The sequence below is a fragment of the Nuphar pumila genome, chromosome 6 (assembly GCF_984573655.1).
Source record: "Nuphar pumila chromosome 6, dmNupPumi1.hap1.1, whole genome shotgun sequence".
Classification (NCBI taxonomy): Eukaryota; Viridiplantae; Streptophyta; class Magnoliopsida; order Nymphaeales; family Nymphaeaceae; genus Nuphar; species Nuphar pumila.
The window spans coordinates 110,904,315-110,922,528 of NC_143254.1; the positions used below are offsets into that span (position 1 = coordinate 110,904,315).

General features: G+C 38.8%; 1 protein-coding gene across 1 annotated transcript in view; it reads left to right on the plus strand.

Moving 5' to 3' along the window:
- Positions 1-16,850, plus strand: part of LOC149835708 (E3 ubiquitin-protein ligase HAKAI homolog) — a 33,532-nt gene extending 16,682 nt beyond the window's left edge. Inside the window, exon 5 of the mRNA XM_090010634.1 lies at positions 15,533-16,850. Within this exon, the coding sequence (XP_089866760.1) occupies positions 15,533-16,739 (1,207 nt within the window). The 3' untranslated portion in view covers positions 16,740-16,850. The remainder of the gene's footprint in view (positions 1-15,532) is intronic.
- Positions 16,851-18,214: the final 1,364 nt, after the last annotated feature.

The window sequence follows — 18,214 nt, forward strand, 5'->3', positions numbered from 1 at the left end:
TATTGAAAAGGTATCTTTTGCCTTTTATGGCACTTACTTTATCCTTCACAAGTTGTTATATGATGCATCAATCCTTTTATGGCTTTTTTGTTATATTAGATATGGTTGATGAGGTGAGTTATGGGCACCTTGGGGACTCTAAAATGATTTGTTATATGATCTCTAATTATGAGTGTGTCACTCGTTTTTCCTCTTTTGGCCATTGATCTAGTGGATGCTCTCATTTATATGTAAATGTGATGAATATATGAAACCTTAAATGTTTTAAGGTATATTAAAATCAAAGTTTTTGGGATTATTGCCCAACCTTTTATTATTTATGAATCTTATGAGTGCATTTGCACATTTGTGATTTCATGTTTTGTGCTTTTGTGTACAAGTGTTCCAAGTGTTCTTGGTGTGTGTATATTCACACATTTATTCCAAAATGTTATTGTTATGAGTATTCTTTTTAAAAGGAATATTGTTTTATTAACTCAAGGTTTTATTTATATGTTCGTCATTACAAGTTTTATTGCCTCAAAAGTCTTCTTCTTTTATAACCATTATCTAAGTGTCATCATATGTAGACAAGAATCTTATTACACCTTTGTGTGTCGGTAGCCCTTTGTTGGCTTTTTGTTCTCTTGGTCTAGTAGCTGAACACACTTGTCTTGAGTGTTATTATATGTAGACAACGCACGTTGATTCACACCATGGTGTGTGATTTTAGCCTATGTTGGCATTTGTGTCCTTGTTCTAGTCGCTGAGATGTATGCCCATGGTTGGCTTCTTTCACTCATTTCAAGTGCCATCTTATGTAGACAAGAGATGTATTGTGTTTTAGCCCATGGTTGGCTTGATACTCTTGTTCTAGTAGCAGAACATACTTGGTCTTGAGTGTATTTTTACGTAGACAAGAGATGCTTTTAGTCCATGTTGGCGTGTATTCTCTTGTTCTTGTCGTTGATGCACTCATTTCAAGTATTATTACATGTAGACAAGAGGTTCTTTTGTACACCTTTGTGTTTGTCTTTGGCATTTAATGACATTATATTTATTCTTGATCTAGTAGCTTATACACTTGACTTATGGGTTTTTGGAGGACTAATGAGGTAGTTGCTTGTAAGGGATGAACTATTGTTGAAATTTATGAAATTTCATTCATATGTTGCTTTCTTTTAGATACAAGTGAATCATATCTGTGATATGCATATTTTAAAAATTAAATTGATATTTTGGCATTTAATCTATATATTAAGTGCTTATGGTTTTTCTTGCCACTTTTTGATATGCAAAATGAGTTTTTTGTCATTTGAGTGAGATTTTCCTAAATGTGTAAGGTTCTCTACTCAAATAACACTCATTATTTTGCCTCTTAAATGGATTTAAAAACTTTTGAACTCTTGTGTTCATTTTGACTAAAGTTTTTTTGGAGCATGTTCATTAGTGATTCCTTTAAATGTTAATTCATTTCATGCTTGTATATGCATATGCTCATTATGGACTTTTTTGGTCCTCATTCAATAAAGCATATGTAACTTATGCCTCTTCGTAGGCTTATTGTGGTGTCCCTTAGTGGATCATTTTGTTATTCCCCATTATGGGGTTGTGTTGGTCCAATGTTGGACCTTATGAATGCATTATGCATTCTTGCATTTCATTTCCGCATATTTTGTTTCCGCTTACTCTTTAACATGATATATGATTTTGAAACTTTGGTTTTTTAAATTTTCTTTACATGCTAAAGTAATTATCCTATCATGTGCCTCAAATTTCTATGCATAAGTTATAACTTTGCACCATTGTTTTGCGGGTGAGTCATCCGATATGGTTTCGATTAATCTTGTTAGGAATATTCCTTTTGAGTAAAGTGCAAAGATATTCTTTACTTGTTCTTTGTTGTTATTCCACAGGATCTTGGAGATAGGATAAAAGGAAGTACCCCGGATGGATCGGGAAATGTGTTTACCATTAGAAGACAATTGAAGGAAGGCATTTACAAGTCTCAATAGCATCCTTACCGAAGCCTCTTGGAGTCTTGCGCCTTTTTCAACCTTTTCGTTTCCCCGCAAAGTTTGAGGGGGTGGGTGTTAAAATATGTGTACTCGTACACATATATGTATGTTGAAATATAATTCTTAAATGTACATATATATATTTATATATATATATATATATATATATATATAAAGATACGTATACATATATATATGTATACGTATCTCTAATATATATATATATATATAAATATATATTTTCTCTTCCTAAAATACCCTTAAGGGTATTCTTGTAATTTGTCATTTTACGCATATTCCAATTGGAATATGCATTGTAATATTTTTCCTTTTTTTGTTTTTTTATTTTTCATTTTCGTACCATATTGGGGGCCTCCCAATAGAGACGTTGGGAGCCCCCAACGGTCACAAATGTGACCGTTGGGGGCTCTCCAACGTCTGCTTTGGGAGCCCCCAAGGTGGTCCCTTTGAGGTGTATAAATAGGGGCTCTCCCCTTTGTATTTACTACTTGGAGGAGCTCTTGCTCCATTGTAATGGGGTTTTCACCCTTCTCTTTCTTTCTTCAATAATATTCAACTTATGACTTTAAGTCATTTTCCCTTTTGTGGGTTTATGTGTTAGCACATCATGTGCTTGTGTTGTTCCCTTTGGTGGGTATATTCGCACTTCATGTGCATGTGTATGGGTTCATTATTGAACCTAATGTATTCCAAGTCATTTTCTAACAAATACCTCATTCCTTCATCTATCTGCTTCCGAATGAGCTAGGATCAACCACATCCCATTGATGTGTATAGGAGGCTAGATATTCGAGCATGATAATAGTCTCCCGGTGTTAGGCCCTCCTCAAGATACGGTTTGAAGGTTCGAAATTTGGATATGAAGGGAGCCCCAAGCTTCGTCCGACGGAAGCGATAAGATCGAACTTGAGGTTCTTGGGCCTCTGAGGCTGGGATGAACGTGTCAGGGGTACCGACCCCTTCCCCACACAATGGGGTAGAGGCTTAAGGGTGACCGTGGTGTAGGATTTAGGTGGTTTTGGGAAAATACTTGGATAGGCAAAAACTGGCTCTAGAGGCTAATCGGGAAAAAGGTTTCGGTTTAGATCTCATATGGACTGAACCAAGGGCTTGTTGAATACTTAGAGACGTGTGTTAGGGTTAGGATAGGCTGTTGGAGGTCAGGGATCACTAAAATAGGTCGTTACATGGGTACAGGTTTAAGGAGGTCATAAAGGGGTCTACACGTTTAGGTATGGTCAGGGTATATGCAAGAGATTAGAAGATGCAATACAACCTGCAGAACGGGACTACACTGCTCCTTCAGATGCGGTCTTGGTCTAGACGATTTAGGCGACCTTACAAAAGGTTAGAGACTGGTCTTATGGTATGATAGAGGTTCGAAGAGGGGTATAAATACCTGAGATACGTTTGTGTTGATAAGCAAAACCATGACTGATAGTGCTCATACGTCGATTTTCAAGGTAAAGATCACTCCACAGTGAAGATACGGGTACAAAAAGGGCTTGGTTCCTTGAAATGGATGGAGGACTAACCTAGGGAAGCCTGGTCTCATGTGAATCACATAGATGAGAGAGATAAACGAGAGATGGATAAACTTCAACAATCTTATTCCATAATGCATAAAGGGGAACCCCAGACCTCTATTTATAGATAGGAGTCCCGAGGTAGAGTCCCTATTCAATTAACCTATCATAAAGCATAAAGACTTCTACTGAAAAATAAAGACTGAATTCTCGGACAAGACTCCAGTAAAAGGGATTTTTCAAAAGAACAAATCAACTTAAGACTCTTGCATAATTAATTAACTACCTAATTAACTCTAATCAACTACCATGTCATCATAATGAACCCCCCACACACAAGTTGAAGTCTCCCCTATGGGCATGAGGTGACATATGGGATTTGGACCGTAAATCTCAAGGAGTCATGAAAAATTGAGTTGTAAAAAACCACCACGCTCCACACCACTTTGCCTCCAAAGTGGGTCCATTTAGTCGTTCCTGTTAAAATATATCTCCAAAACCAATGTTGTAAGTATATATATATATATATATATATATATATATATATATATATATATATATATATATATATATATATATATATATATATATATATATATATATATATATATATATATATATATATATATCTTTTTATTATTTTACCCGAAAAGGGTATTATTGTAATTTCATATCTTGCGCATATTCCACTTGGAATATGTTGTAATCTTTTTTTCTTTTTTCTTTTCTTTCTTTTTCCTTTATTTTTATTTTTTATTCTTTTTTTTATTTAATGTGTCACATTGGGGGTCTCCCCAATAGAGTCGTTGGGGACCCCCAACGGTCACAAATGTGACCGTTGGGGGCTCCCCAACGACTCCTTTGGGAGCCCCCCCATGTGGCCTTTTGCATTTGTATTAATAGGGGTGTTCCCCCTTTTGTTTTGAATGCTTGAGAGCCTCAAGCATTTCTCTTTTATTGAAGTGCATGCTTGCTCTCTTTTGTGTATTTTACGTATTTGTGCAAGTGTGGTGTAAGTGCATTTGTGCACTTTTGTTTGTCAAGTATTTGTGCTTGTATGCTTGTAGCCTCTTAGTAGGCAATTTTACATGGTATCAGAGCGATGTTGGTGATAGAGGATCGTGAAATTCTTTGTTTTTCGAGTGCCTCGAAAAGCATGCTATTGGTGTTTTGAAGATTGAAGTGGTGGATTTTGCTTCTCTAATATTTTAGAAGAATCTTGTGCAAGTAAAACCTAAAGATTTCCTCTTGGTACTTATTTCTTCCTCCATCTTTACTCTCTAATGGGCGAAAAAGAGTCCTCCTTTGCTTTCGGTTTTAAACTAAATGGCTCCAACTATCATGTTTGGGCCGAAAACATGGAGGCCCACATAAAAGGAAGGATTTGTGGGGTTATGTGCAAGGCACAGTCTCGAAACCCGAACCAAAGATTACTATTGTTAAAGATGGAGAAATCAAGATTCTTGAGGGAGATGAAAGAACCAAAGCGATTGAGGATTACTCCAAGAAACATGACGAATGAAAAATGAAGAATTTTAAGATTCTTTCTTGGATTTTCTCGTCGGTTGAAACCAAGATTAATGTTAATATTATCAAGTTCAAGAAAGCTTCGGAAGCTTGGCATTATCTTGAAAAAATGTACACCTCAAGAGACCTATCACATAAATACTACCTCCAAAAGAACACTCTTACTCTTCAATAAGGCGACATGTCTATTAGAGAATATTTTGCCGACCTTTCTTCTATTTGGGACAAGCTTGCTATGCTCGAGCCTAAATGGTGTGGAGAAGGAATAGAACTCCGTCACAAGCAACTTGAAGAAGATCGGTTCTTCAACTTCTTGAATGAGCTAAGACCCAAATTTGAGCAAATAAGGTCATCTCTTTTATCATCTTTTACTCCTCCCTCTCTCGAAGATGTTATCACCAAATTAAGTGGTGAAGAGACCCGTATGGGTTTAAGTAAACAAGGATCAAATGTTCTTGCTGTTCCTTGTAATTATGAAGAAAAAGATGGGGTCAATGCCGTCTCAAGACCCGAAAACAATGTAAAAGCCTATCGTCCTCCTCATTTTGAACCACAAAATCACGGTGAAAATAGTGGGCAAAGAGGAAAAAAGGACTATAGCAAAATTATTTGTCATTTCTGTAAAGAACCCGAGCATATCAAACCTATATGTCCCAAATGGAAGAGGCTTCTAGCCATGGCCACCACTAGTATACCGTAAAAAGAAGAGGCATCTTCAAGTGGACCTCTCTCTCTAAGTCAAATAGTGGAAGCTCTTCAACCTCTCCTCAAGGGAGCTACCTCCGGTGCCGCCGTGTCTACCTCTTCTCCTCCAGGTAAAGTCTCTTGGCTTTTGGACTCCGGTGCATCCTTTCATATGTCTCCAAATATATATTCTCTTTTTGATTATTCAAAAAATATTTCTCTATCCTTTGTTTCCACTGTGGATGGAACATCTCATAGGTAATTTTGAAACTCAAGATTTTTTTATTCCAAAAATTAGATTTATACCTAAGCTAAACTTAAATCTTCTCTCTGTTTCTCAACTCTCGGACCATGGTTGCGATATTAAATTTTCTTTTGATAAATGTTTAATACAGGATCATCGGTCCGAAAAATTGATTGAGAAAGGTTTTAGAAAGGGACAATTATGCTATATGGACTCTCTTCAAGTTCCAATTTTTTTTTGTAATGTTGTCTGACACAAAGATGTAAATGTGTGACACAAAAGACTTGATCATCCTAATATCACCAAGTTGTCTTACTTACATTTTGCAAAAGATCTCTGTAAAAGTTCATTTTCTTGTAAAGAGTGTATTCTCGGAAAATTGCAAAGTTTGCCTTTTGAGTAAAGAACTATGTTTACTTCTAAACCTTTCGAAATTGTTCATTCAGATGTTTGAGGACCCGCACCAGTTGTTTCAAAAGGAGGCTTCTCTTATTATGTAATTTTTGTGGATGATTTTTCCAGATATTCATGGATTTATTTTTTTAAGTATAAGCATGAAGTGTTTTCATATTTTAAAACTTTTCATATAATGATCAAGAATCAATTCAACAGTAACATAAAAATATTTAGGAGTGATTCTGGAGGAGAATATCTCTCCAATCAATTTAAGGAATACCTTGAGAATAGTGGTATTGTTCACCAAAGATCTTGTCCTAAAACCTCTCAACAAAATGGGTTGGCCGAAAGAAAACATAGGCACATCATTGAGACCTCTAGGATCCTTCTTATATCTCAAAATATTCCTAAAAACTTTTGGGCCGAAGCAGCTCTTGCTTCTATGTATCTTTTAAATCGCTTACCATCTAGGAATTTGGGAAAGATATCTCCTTTTGAAGTATTACATAAGATACAACCTGATTATAATAGGTTACGGGTCTTTGGTTATAAGTATTTTATACTTACATATAAGAATGACAAGTTCTCTCCCAAGGCTATTCCTTGCGCCTTTCTTCGATATTCCGAAACTAAAAAAGGGTTTCGGTTTTATGACCTTAGAAATGATAAGTTATATGTCTCAAGAAATGTGACATTCTTAGAAAACAAAAGCGGCTTTGAAAAGAACGGTTCTCAACAAGAAAATGTTGATTACTCTTCTTATTTGACTTATTGTCTAGTAATGATGACGTGTCATCAAAACATGATGAGGAAAATGGGGTTGATGATGGTGAATATAACTCACCTAATATCCAAGAAGGTAGAATTTCAAGTGACCCTATAACCTATTCTTGTAGAAATCGAGATACTTTCAGAAGTGCTATTGATTAATATAGTGAGTGTTCCCACTATTGACCACAGAAGATCCGAAAGGAATAGGAGACCTCCAACTTGTTTCGTTTCTTTTGATTCGTTTTCACCCAGATATAGGGCTTGTCTTAGTGCTATTCATTCTTACTTTGAACCAAGAAATTTTGAAGAAGCTAAAAAATGTATAGAATGACCAGAAGCTATGCAAAATGAACTCAATGCTCTTAGGAAAGCTAAGACATGAAAATTCCAAACTCTACCTATAGAAAAGAAAACTATAGGTTGTCGTTGAATTTTTAAGGTTAAGACTAAGAGCAATGAATCTCTGGAGAGATACAAAGTTCGCTTAGTCCCAAAAGGGTATGAACAAGAATATGGTATTGATTATAAAGAAACTTTTGCTCTTATAGCTAGAATGGTTACAGTTAGATGTCTTATCACTATTGCGTTTATTAAAAATTGAAACATTTTTCAAATGGATGTAAAAAATGCTTTTTTAAATGATGATCTTAACGAAGAAGTTTATATGGATGCCTCACCACGCATGAAGATTCTTAAAGATAAAGTTCTTCGTCTTCGAAAAACTCTTTATGGTTTGAAACAAGCTCCCAAAACCTGGTATGATAGATTTACCAGTGTAATGCTGGAAAATGGATTTTCCTCTTGTTATACTGATACTGCTTTGTTTACTAGAAAATCTGATGCAGGGATTGTGATATTATTACTCTATGTTGATGATATGTTAATTACAGGTGATGATGTTCAAGGAGTCAACTGTATTAAGTCCGTCTTGACTTCGAAATTTGAGATGTCAGATTTAGGTTTTTTGAGATACTTTCTTAGAATTGAAGTTGCTTATTCTCGACGTGGTTATTTTTTATCTCAGTCTAAACTTGCTTGTGAGATTATTGACAAGTCAGGAATTTTTGATGACAAAGTCTACGACACTCCTGAAGTCGTGGGATAAAAAATGAAGATTGATGACGGAATCCCTCTGACCGACCCTACTCCTTATAAGCAATTGGTAGGCTCATTGATGTATCTTAGCATCGCTCAGCCTGATTTGTCTCATGCTATTCACATAGCTAGTCAGTTCCAGCATGCTCCCACAACCGTTCATATGAGTGTTGTTCTTCGCATCGTTAGATATCTAAAGAAAACTGTAAATAATGGAGTATTTTTATCTTCTTCTTCTGAATTAAAGTTAATTGCTTATAATGACTCTGATTGGGGATGCGACTCTAATAACCGTCACTCCACCAATGGTTTGTGTTTTCTTAGGTGAGTCTTTAATTTCATGGCGATGTAAAAAGCAACAAAAGGTTTCTCTGTCATCCACCGAAGCAGAATATAGAGCCATGACATTCACTACCATGGAAATTGTATGGATTCGACGTCTTCTGGAAGATATGAGAGTGTTTATTAGAGAACCAACAAAGCTATGTTACGACAACAAAAGTGCAATTTATATCGCCAAGAATCACACCTTTCATGAGCGAACAAAGCATATAGAGATGGATTGCCATTATGTCAGGGAAGAATACTTGAAGAAGGCCATTGATCTCCCGTACATGACGTCTGAGTATCAACTAGCGGACTTCTTCACTAAGGCTCTTTGCTCGCCCATATTTCATTTCCTTCTTAACAAACTTGCGGTTATTGCACCATAAGTTTGAGGGGGGGTGTTAAAATATATCTCCAAAACCAATGCTGTAAGTATATATATATATATATGTATTTATATACATAGAGATACATATACATATTCTAAATATATGTATGCGTATCTCTCTCTCTCTATATATATAGCTTTTTATTATTTTACCCGAAAAGGGTATTATTGTAATTTCACATCTTGCGCATATTCCACTTGGAATATGTTGTAATCTTTTTTTCTTTTCTTTCTTTTTCCTTTCTTTTTATTTTTTATTCTTTTTTTATTTAATGTGTCACATTGGGGGTCCCCCCAATAGAGTCGTTGGAGACCCCCAACGGTCACAAATGTGACCGTTGGGGGCTCCCCAACGACTCCTTTGGGAGCCCCCCCATGTGGCCTTTTGCATTTGTATAAATATGGGTGTTCCCCCTTTTGTTTTGAATGCTTGAGAGCCTCAAGCATTTCTCTTTTATTAAAGTGCACGCCTTAAGTGCATGCTTGCTCTCTTTTGTGTATTTTACGTATTTGTACAAGTGTGGTGTAAGTGCATTTGTGCACTTTTGTTTGTCAAGTATTTGTGCTTGTATGCTTGTAGCCTCTTAGTAGGCAATTTTACAGTTCCATTGTTAAAGATCTTTATTTGCGCATTCCAACAATGGTCCGTGACCCTACTTTAACGAGCTTGGCTTCTCTTTTAGCTTGCAATCTGCAGGAATAGAGTTCAAAGACAATAGCAGGAACTCCCTCAAGCAAGTGGCACACATGATGCCGATCTCTTGTAGGGTCAAATACCACTTTTTGATATGCTGCACTCATTGCACCGAAGTCAAGGTGAGTGTTACTCGGTGGCCCAATCAGATCCAGGGTGGCCTGATCAGCATGTTCATCCCTTGTTCTAAGCTAGAACACATTGTTTATAAAATCATGTTGGATGGGAGGCATGTGAGTGCTTGCACGTACTTCGATTGACGACCCTAACGTGTCCGCATAAACATTTCCTAAGTTTGTGAGTTTCCGCAGGAGAGGGCGGAGGTCGCATTTGGCTGTTGGTCAGGCCGAGCTAGGGTCACTCTGTTTATGTGCCCTTCACCCCCGGAAGTGCTTCCATCCTTGTGGGTTGGAGCCATTAGTCTGTTACCCTGCTGCGGACTAGGGCGTTATCAACAGGCTTGGGTGTTCAGTCTGACTGGACATGCTCTCACTTCATAGTGTACTGTGGTGACATTGGTGATGGCTTTGCTAGGGGAGGAATCACTGCTGGTGGCAAATCTCTTCGAGTTTGTGTTCACATAGGGGTTGAGATCCCTCCATGGTATGTTGTTCGCTCTAATACCACTTTGTTTGACCATCTTCAAGATCTAGTTTTGAAGGTTCAGAACTTAGATCTGAAGGGAGCTCCGGGCTAGCAATAGACAGGTACTTTAGTTTGAGCCCAATGGAAGCGAGATGATCAAACTTGAGGTTGGGATGGACGTGTCAGGGGTACCGACCCTGCTGGACACGATGGGGGTAGAGGCCTAAGGGTGACTATGGTGTAAAATTTAGGTAGTTTTGGGAAAAGACCTAAGGAAACAGGAAAATCAGGTAGTCAAAAAGTAACTCAGAATGAGTTTCAGTTCAGATCTGATATGCACTGAACCAAGGGCTTGCTCGATACCAAGGAACATGTGTCAATGTTAGGAAAGGCTGTTGGAGGTCACAAATCACTAAAATAGGTCATTGGGTGGCTGGGATGCTCCAATGGTAAAAGGTACACATTCTGCCGAATCAGCAGGGTGCAGTTTTAGTATTTTAGGTCCCGAACGTGGGTAGGATATTAGTTAAGGCTAGGATCAGTTCTAGAGGTTGTGTAGTAGGTATAGGGAGGTCCTAAAGCGGTCTACACATTCAGGTATGGCTAGAGTATGTACAGGATATCGAAAGAGTCAAAACAGCTAGCAAAACGGGACTGCACTGCTCTTTGGGACGCGTTTTTGGTCTAGACCACTTAGGTGGTCTTAAGGAAGGTTAGAGACTAGTCCTAGGGTATGATAGAGGTCTAGAGATGGGTATAAATACCTGAGACACGTTCGTAAGGAAGGCTGATCAGCAGAACCATGACTGACAGTGTTCCTGTGTCGATTTTCATGGTAGGATTCACTCCATAACGAAGATACATGGATGAAGGACCAACCTAGGGAGACTTGGTCTCACGTGAATCACAGAGAGGAGATGGAGAAACATGAGGGAGGACAAAGAGAGAAGAAGGCGAGAGAGAGAGGGACGTCCAAAGAGAGAGAGATAAACTTCAATAATCTTATTGCATAATGCATAAAGGGAAACCCTAGACCTCTATTTATAGATAGGAGGTCTGATATAGAATCCCTATCCAATCAACTTATCTTAAGGCATAACGACTCCTATTAAAAAATAAAGATCGAGTAAGGACTTTAGAGTATTTCCTCTGACAGGATTCCTTCACTAAAAGGGATTTCTTAAAAGAACAAATCAACTAAGGACTTTTCCATAATTAATTAACTACTTAATTAACTCTAATAATATGTCTATGTCATCATAAATGACCTCACACACAAGCTGGAATCGCCCCCTATGGGCATGAGGTGGTCTCAGATTTAGAGCACGAATCCCGAGGCATCTCTTGAAAAATCGGGCCGTAATAGCCAGCCACCACCACCTACTACGAGTAATGTTTTCAAAAGTCCTCTTTGGATGGAGGATCTTTGTTTTCCTCAATTTTTCAGAAGCTCTTGGAAAATGAGAAATATAATTTACAAACACTCTTCTCTATTGAAGAAATTCGTGAAGCGTTTTGGGGCCTCTCTAAGCATAGGGCCCCGGGGGAGGATGTGTTCCTTGTGGATTTCTTCAAATGGTTTTGGCAATCGACCCACCAAGATCTTTTACAACTTTTCGAGGAATTTCATCGTAACATCCATTTGCTGCGTGCATTCAACAAATCCTTGCTGGTTTTATTGCCTAAGCGTGGGGAAGTTGTTAACATTGCTGATTTTAGGCCGATTTTCCTCCTGGGTACATATACAAGATCATATCCAAGGTGTTGGCATCTCATCTGAAATCCGTAATTCATAAGGTTATGTCTGATTCCCATGTGCATTCATCCTGAGTCATCGCATCCATGATTGTGTCGCACTGGCCAACGAACTCCATCACAACATGTCTAAGCCCAAACGTCCATACTTCATCCTAAAGGTGGATTTCAGCAAAGCATTTGACTCCATCTCTAGGACCTTCTTGGGAGAATGTATGTGCAGCATGAGATTGGGTCAAGATGGCATGGATGGATCAAAGAACTTTTGTCTACTACTTCGATTGCAGTACATGTTAATGGTGAAATTGGTGAATATTTTTCACCGAAAAGGGGGCTTCAGCCAGGATGCCTTCTCTCACCTTTTCTCTTCGATCTGGCCAGTGAAGGCTTGGCTGCTTTGTTAAAAAAATTCGTTGATTCCGGCTTCACCAAGCCAGTCACTATCAATGGAATTGATTTTACTATCTTACAATTTGCATATGATCTCTTGGTTTTCGGACATGCCTCACCCGACCAGATGGCCAGGATTGCCTTCATTTTAAAAGTGTTTGCATTGGTTTTGGGACTTCACATTAAGGAGGAAAAATGCCAAATATTCACTCTTAATGTCGATGCCCAAACTAAGGTTGCCGCATCACTCATTTTCGGCTGTCCGACTGCTTCACTACCCAACTCATACCTTGGCATCCCGATTCACACCAACAGAGTTCGAGCTTCAATGTGGTGACCAGTCTTGGATCGTATTCGGGGGAAATTACAATCATGGCGTGCAAATTACTATCACATGCTAGGAGAGTCGTCATGATCAAGTCAGTCCTCAATTCCATCCCAATCTATCTATGTTTCATGTATAGGGTGCCGGCTTCAGGTGAAAAGGAGATCACCAAAGTTCTCAGGCAATTCCTTTGGACGGGTGTTGAAGACAAACACGGGCCTTCTCTAATCAGGTGGGATGTGGTTGCCTCCCCTATTCAGCGTGGAGGTCTCGGAGTAAGGTCGAACCGTCATAACAACACAGCCCTCATGTGATGGTTGTGGTTGTTATGTTCTCAAGGCTTAGATTATAAGGTGAAGGGCCTGCTGGTGCCAAAATATCAGTTACATGGTCACCCATGCACCTGGAATCTATTCCATAGCTGGTCTCGTTCACCTTCATGGGGCTGACTTGTCCAAATGCTGGTAGAATTTTAGGGAGCGCATTGCCATCAACCAAACCAAGTCGGACCATGTATTGTGGACTTGCTCTGCAGATGGCAATTTCACCACTTCCTTTGCATACTTTGCTCTTTCCATGTCAGGTATAGAGTTACTCCCTCTCAAATGTATTTGGACTCCTGGTCCATCACCCAGATCAAGATTTTTTGCATGGATCCTACTCTATGACAGAGCACTTGCACAAAATAATCTAAAGAACTGGGGGATACAAATGTCGAGCATGTGTCATCTTTGTGGCCGTAGCGAGCAGTCCGGTTTCCATTTGTTTTTGGAGTGCTCTCACTTCTAACATATTTTCAAGTTGGTTTGGGCCTTCATCACAATTGAAGTACATAAAATCCATAATAAATATGTTAAAACTCATATGGTGGGGCGAATTGAGTCGTATGATCCAAAACGAAGTTATCCGACCCATTATCCATATGTCCAAAGCGTAAAAATCAAATGCCGGGTACAAGGAACACAACTTCTTGTCCAGTTGAAACAAACATTGGATGTAGTACAGTTGTTACAGAACAGACAGAACATGTGTTCTGTCTATTATGTTATGTTCTGTCCAATCTTGGATGCGCGATCAAACACACCCTTATTTGACATGAAAAAGTCCCATAGATGGTCATGTCCAATACATGTTTGCCTTGATTCTAGAAAAGTTCTTGATTCACTTCAATGCTTTTGATTAACTTCTTGCTTCCCACTTCCCCCCATTGCTTCTCCTTCCCCCCCATTGCTTCTCAATTATGTTTTCCTCTTCGGCAACTTTGGTTTCAATAATGCTTTGATGAGACTTGTTGAACATAAAAAAGAAAACTAATTGATTAGACAGCCTTGGTGATTGCAAGCTTTGGTAGGTTATTATAAAAAAGACCACACATTCAGGAGTGGCATAATGCCAGATGTGCAAAGAAGCTTTCTGCAAGAGAGGAGAAGAGGACATGGTGGGATTCTTGGAGTACATGTATATTTAAGTATATTACTCTTTTCAATGGTTTATTGGCTACTTTTATTATGATATATTTCTTGTATCAGGGGTAAAATAGTAAAATACCCAACCTAATCTTAACATAATGAAATAGGATGTCCCTAATGATCATTATTCGGAATCCTTTGATCTTCCTCCTTGTCCTTTTTCTTCCTTCTACATTAAAACATTTGTGTCTCACTTGTAAAATTTAAAGGCTGGTATCAAAATAGGACAGCCATTGAGGTAACCATCGTTTTTGATTAATTCGTATTGCTGCTTCCAGAAGGGGTTGTCTCAAATAGGAACGATTTGGGTGTAATTTACAAATTATATGTTTTTGTTTATCAAACTAAAGCTGTCATCATTGGACTCCCCCTTCAATGCAATGTTTACCTTAGGATGAAGTGCACTAAGGCTTCAAATTTCAAGTACAAAAAAAAAAGTCCTTTTATTGTAGGTGAACTTTTGGATGACAAGCGCTTTCTTAATATTATAAGATCGTACATGCTGTCTAGCAATAATAGCTTAACTATTGTGCAGAACACTATATATCCATGACTATGAAATTTTGGCTTCTCATTAAAAGGTTTTGTTGCATGGCAGAAGGAAAATCTCTCAATTTGTACACATTCAACCAGCAGAAAAAGTAAATGCAAGTTGCAATGTATCTTGTCTAGTTCACCAAATGGTTGTCATTGGGTCAACGCCATAGCTTGTTTTTTTTTTTTTTGATAGGCAAGCTGGGGTTAGGCAGACCCCTACCACTTATACAACCATACCATTGGGATTTTAACTTGCAACCTCCCAACACAAGGTGACATGCAGTCACTGCTCCTACCAGACAACCGGAGCCCCTTTTGGTACAAGGCCATCACTTTAATTTACATCGAATAGCTAGCTACTTAGTATTAACCTTTCTTGGGTTTTTTTCCTGTGGATACATCATCTATTGTAAGAAAGCATTTGATGGTTTCTGATAAGTTGCATTCTTTTTCCCATCCCAATACTCAATCTTTGCAGAAATCCACTTCCCTGCTGCAACTTGATCCTTTAGTCCTGTATTTTTTCTTCTTTTCCATCAATCATGTGCTATCTTTTGCTGTTTATTGTAACAAACATGCTTCTCATGCCTATGACGCTCTGATCACTTGGTCCAGTATGTTCATATTGCCATGCTTTCATTGCTCAGTGGAGTATCACTTAGTTGAGTGCTGATACAGATTTAAAAGCTAAAATGTATCTAAATTTTTTCAAAACTTTGGGAATACTTGCTGAATGTTGGTTACAGAGTACAGACCATTAAAATGCTGGAGGGTTACATTTTCCTGAAAATTTTATTGCAGTTGTGATGAGCGAATCCAGAAGATCCAGACCATCAAAATGCTGGAGGGAATATTTATCTGTGCTGCACCACACTGTCTCAAATCCTTCCTGAAACGTTCCTTTTTCGAAGCACATATTTGGGAAACTCATTCTGACCTGCTTCAGCTCAATGCTGATAAAGATGAACCTGCCAATGACAATGACAGTCTCATGGCCACTTCTCGACCCTCTTCCTCCTCTTCTGACGTCCACCCTAAGCCACCCATCCTTCCAGGGCCGTCTACCTCCCACCCACAGTCAAGGCCTGGTGCCCCGACCAGCCACAATCCAGCTGCAGTCCCTGCTGAGCGTGATGATAAGTTGCGTCGGCTCCAGCCAAAAGAACAACAGCTGCCACCACCACCAGCAAAGCAACCTTTGCAGCTGAAGCCACAGTTTCCTTATGGCCGCCCCCCAGATCAGCAGACAGACAATACACAGCAGAGCTTTGATCGGCTGCCTCCACCACCACCTCTTAACCGTTTCCAACAGCAGCAACACAATTTTGACTTAAGCGGGGCACAACCTCGCCGGGATTCTGATCCATTTCCAGAAAAGCAACCAGAATCTTCGTCCTTCCCAGATTACATGCCTTCTCAGGGTCAATTTCCACGTGCTTTTCCACGTTCATATGGATATCAAACGATGCCTGTGGCACCGGATGGTGGTCAGGCCTTTTACTATGATGCATCACGGACGGACCTGCCATCATCCGAGAGAGTTCCTGAACAACAAGGTTCTCTGCTGGGATTCCCTTCCATCCAGTCTCAAGGCATGTTCAGTTTTCATGAGAACAGTTATTCACGCCCATGGAACATGGGTGTTGTTGCGGGCTATGAGACTCTGCCAGGGAGTCAGGGAGCACAAGGAAGCTACATGACAAATCAAACCTCAGATTTTCCCGGGCCATTTGTACCATTCTTTCAAGGGGACAGCAGCCGCATTATGGGAGGTTTTGCTGCTGGTAAAGTGTCAGAGCAAGGTGGTAGTGCTGGTAATGTTGGAGGTACAGATTACCAGGATGGAAAGGGAGTGTTGGCACCGTTGCCTCCACCACCACCATTGCCACTGCCACCTCCACATCTTAAACGGGGTAAGTTCATGGGGCCGCCTCCACCTGATGGAGGTCGAGATGGATATGGTTGGCAGCAAAATGAGAAACGCCGTTTCACTGGGAGCCAAGATTAGTTTCCTGCAATCATTTTTCAGTTCTGTAATAATTCAGATTTTTTCCCTCATGGTGTTTTTCTTTACGCCATTGCTGACAGTTTTAAAAGTATTAAAAATAGTTAAACCGAACTGTCCCTCCCCTTTAGAATAAATTTTGGGCCGATTCGCGAATCAGACGATTTGCCAGGATTCTGACATTGGTGGACCTGTTTGAATCCATTTGCATCAACCCAAACCTTACTAACTCTCAACTAAACCTTAGACCCAACTGAGATTAACCCTAAATAAAATGATAACATTAGTATCCAGATAATTTTTTTGAAAGAAAACATTGGAGTTTTTCAAATAATCACCTATTTGTTTTGGTCTAAATCATGTGCCCAACAACGGTTTGTAAGTTTTCAACTTTCCACCAAAGCTTTTGTGCGAGTTAAGCAAATGACATCAAGGTCAGATACCTCTATAACTTCTGTTAATTATCTATTTAGAATGCCCATTTTACTCAAACATCTTTCCCAAATTAAAGGACCTAGTTATTAGGAAACTCTCTCTCTCTCTCTCTCTCTCTCTCTCTCTCTCTCTCGTAGCTTGGTAGGAAAATAGCACGGGTTGGTTCAAGCTTAGGAGTGTCAATGCGCTGGATTTAACCCAGACCCATCCCTACCAAATCCTATAGGGCTAGGGTATGGACGGTCTCGTTCATGTAATCCTTATAGGACCTGGATATGGTTTTTCTTACCTGGTACTAGCACCTCAAAGTCAGATCTGGATTCAGACTCCAAACCAGGTCTGACCCATTGACACCTCAAGCTTTAAGCAGTGGACCTGATTTTTGAAGAATAGATCCTATTATCGAATAATTCACTATATTCAAACATCCAGCATGAGTCACTCTAGCATTGGATCCATCAAAAATATATAACATATACATATTTCTATGTGGAAAAGGTAAAATAGGTTAGATTAGATCAAATCACATTTTTTTTATCAGTTTCTGACCAAGATTTAACCATACCCATCCATATATACTTTTGGATTTGGATATACAGTATATGGATCAGATTTGGTTCAACTAACATGAAATCTAACCCATTTAGCATTTCTAGTAGCCAACCTCTAAACCTGTATCAGTTTGGGTTTGTTTAGGTCAAATTTTAAATGTGATGTGAAAAAATGGGTCTAATTAAAACTCAACCCATTAAATATGTCAAAATCACAAGCCCAAACCCAACTTGTATTGGGTAGGTTTTTGTGCAGTTTTTAGAACTAATTTAGATATGGGTTTGATGAGACCTCTACTTGACTGAACTTATTTACACCCCTCCCAAATAATAGAGTCGAAAATATTTTGGATATGGTTCATGTTAGGATAGATCAAATACCAGTTTCAAAGATGGGACCATATATCACTTTATCTAAGAAAATGTTAAGGGAAAAGATAACATAAAATAACCATACTATCCTTGTAAAATGATGCAATCGCTGAAATGCCT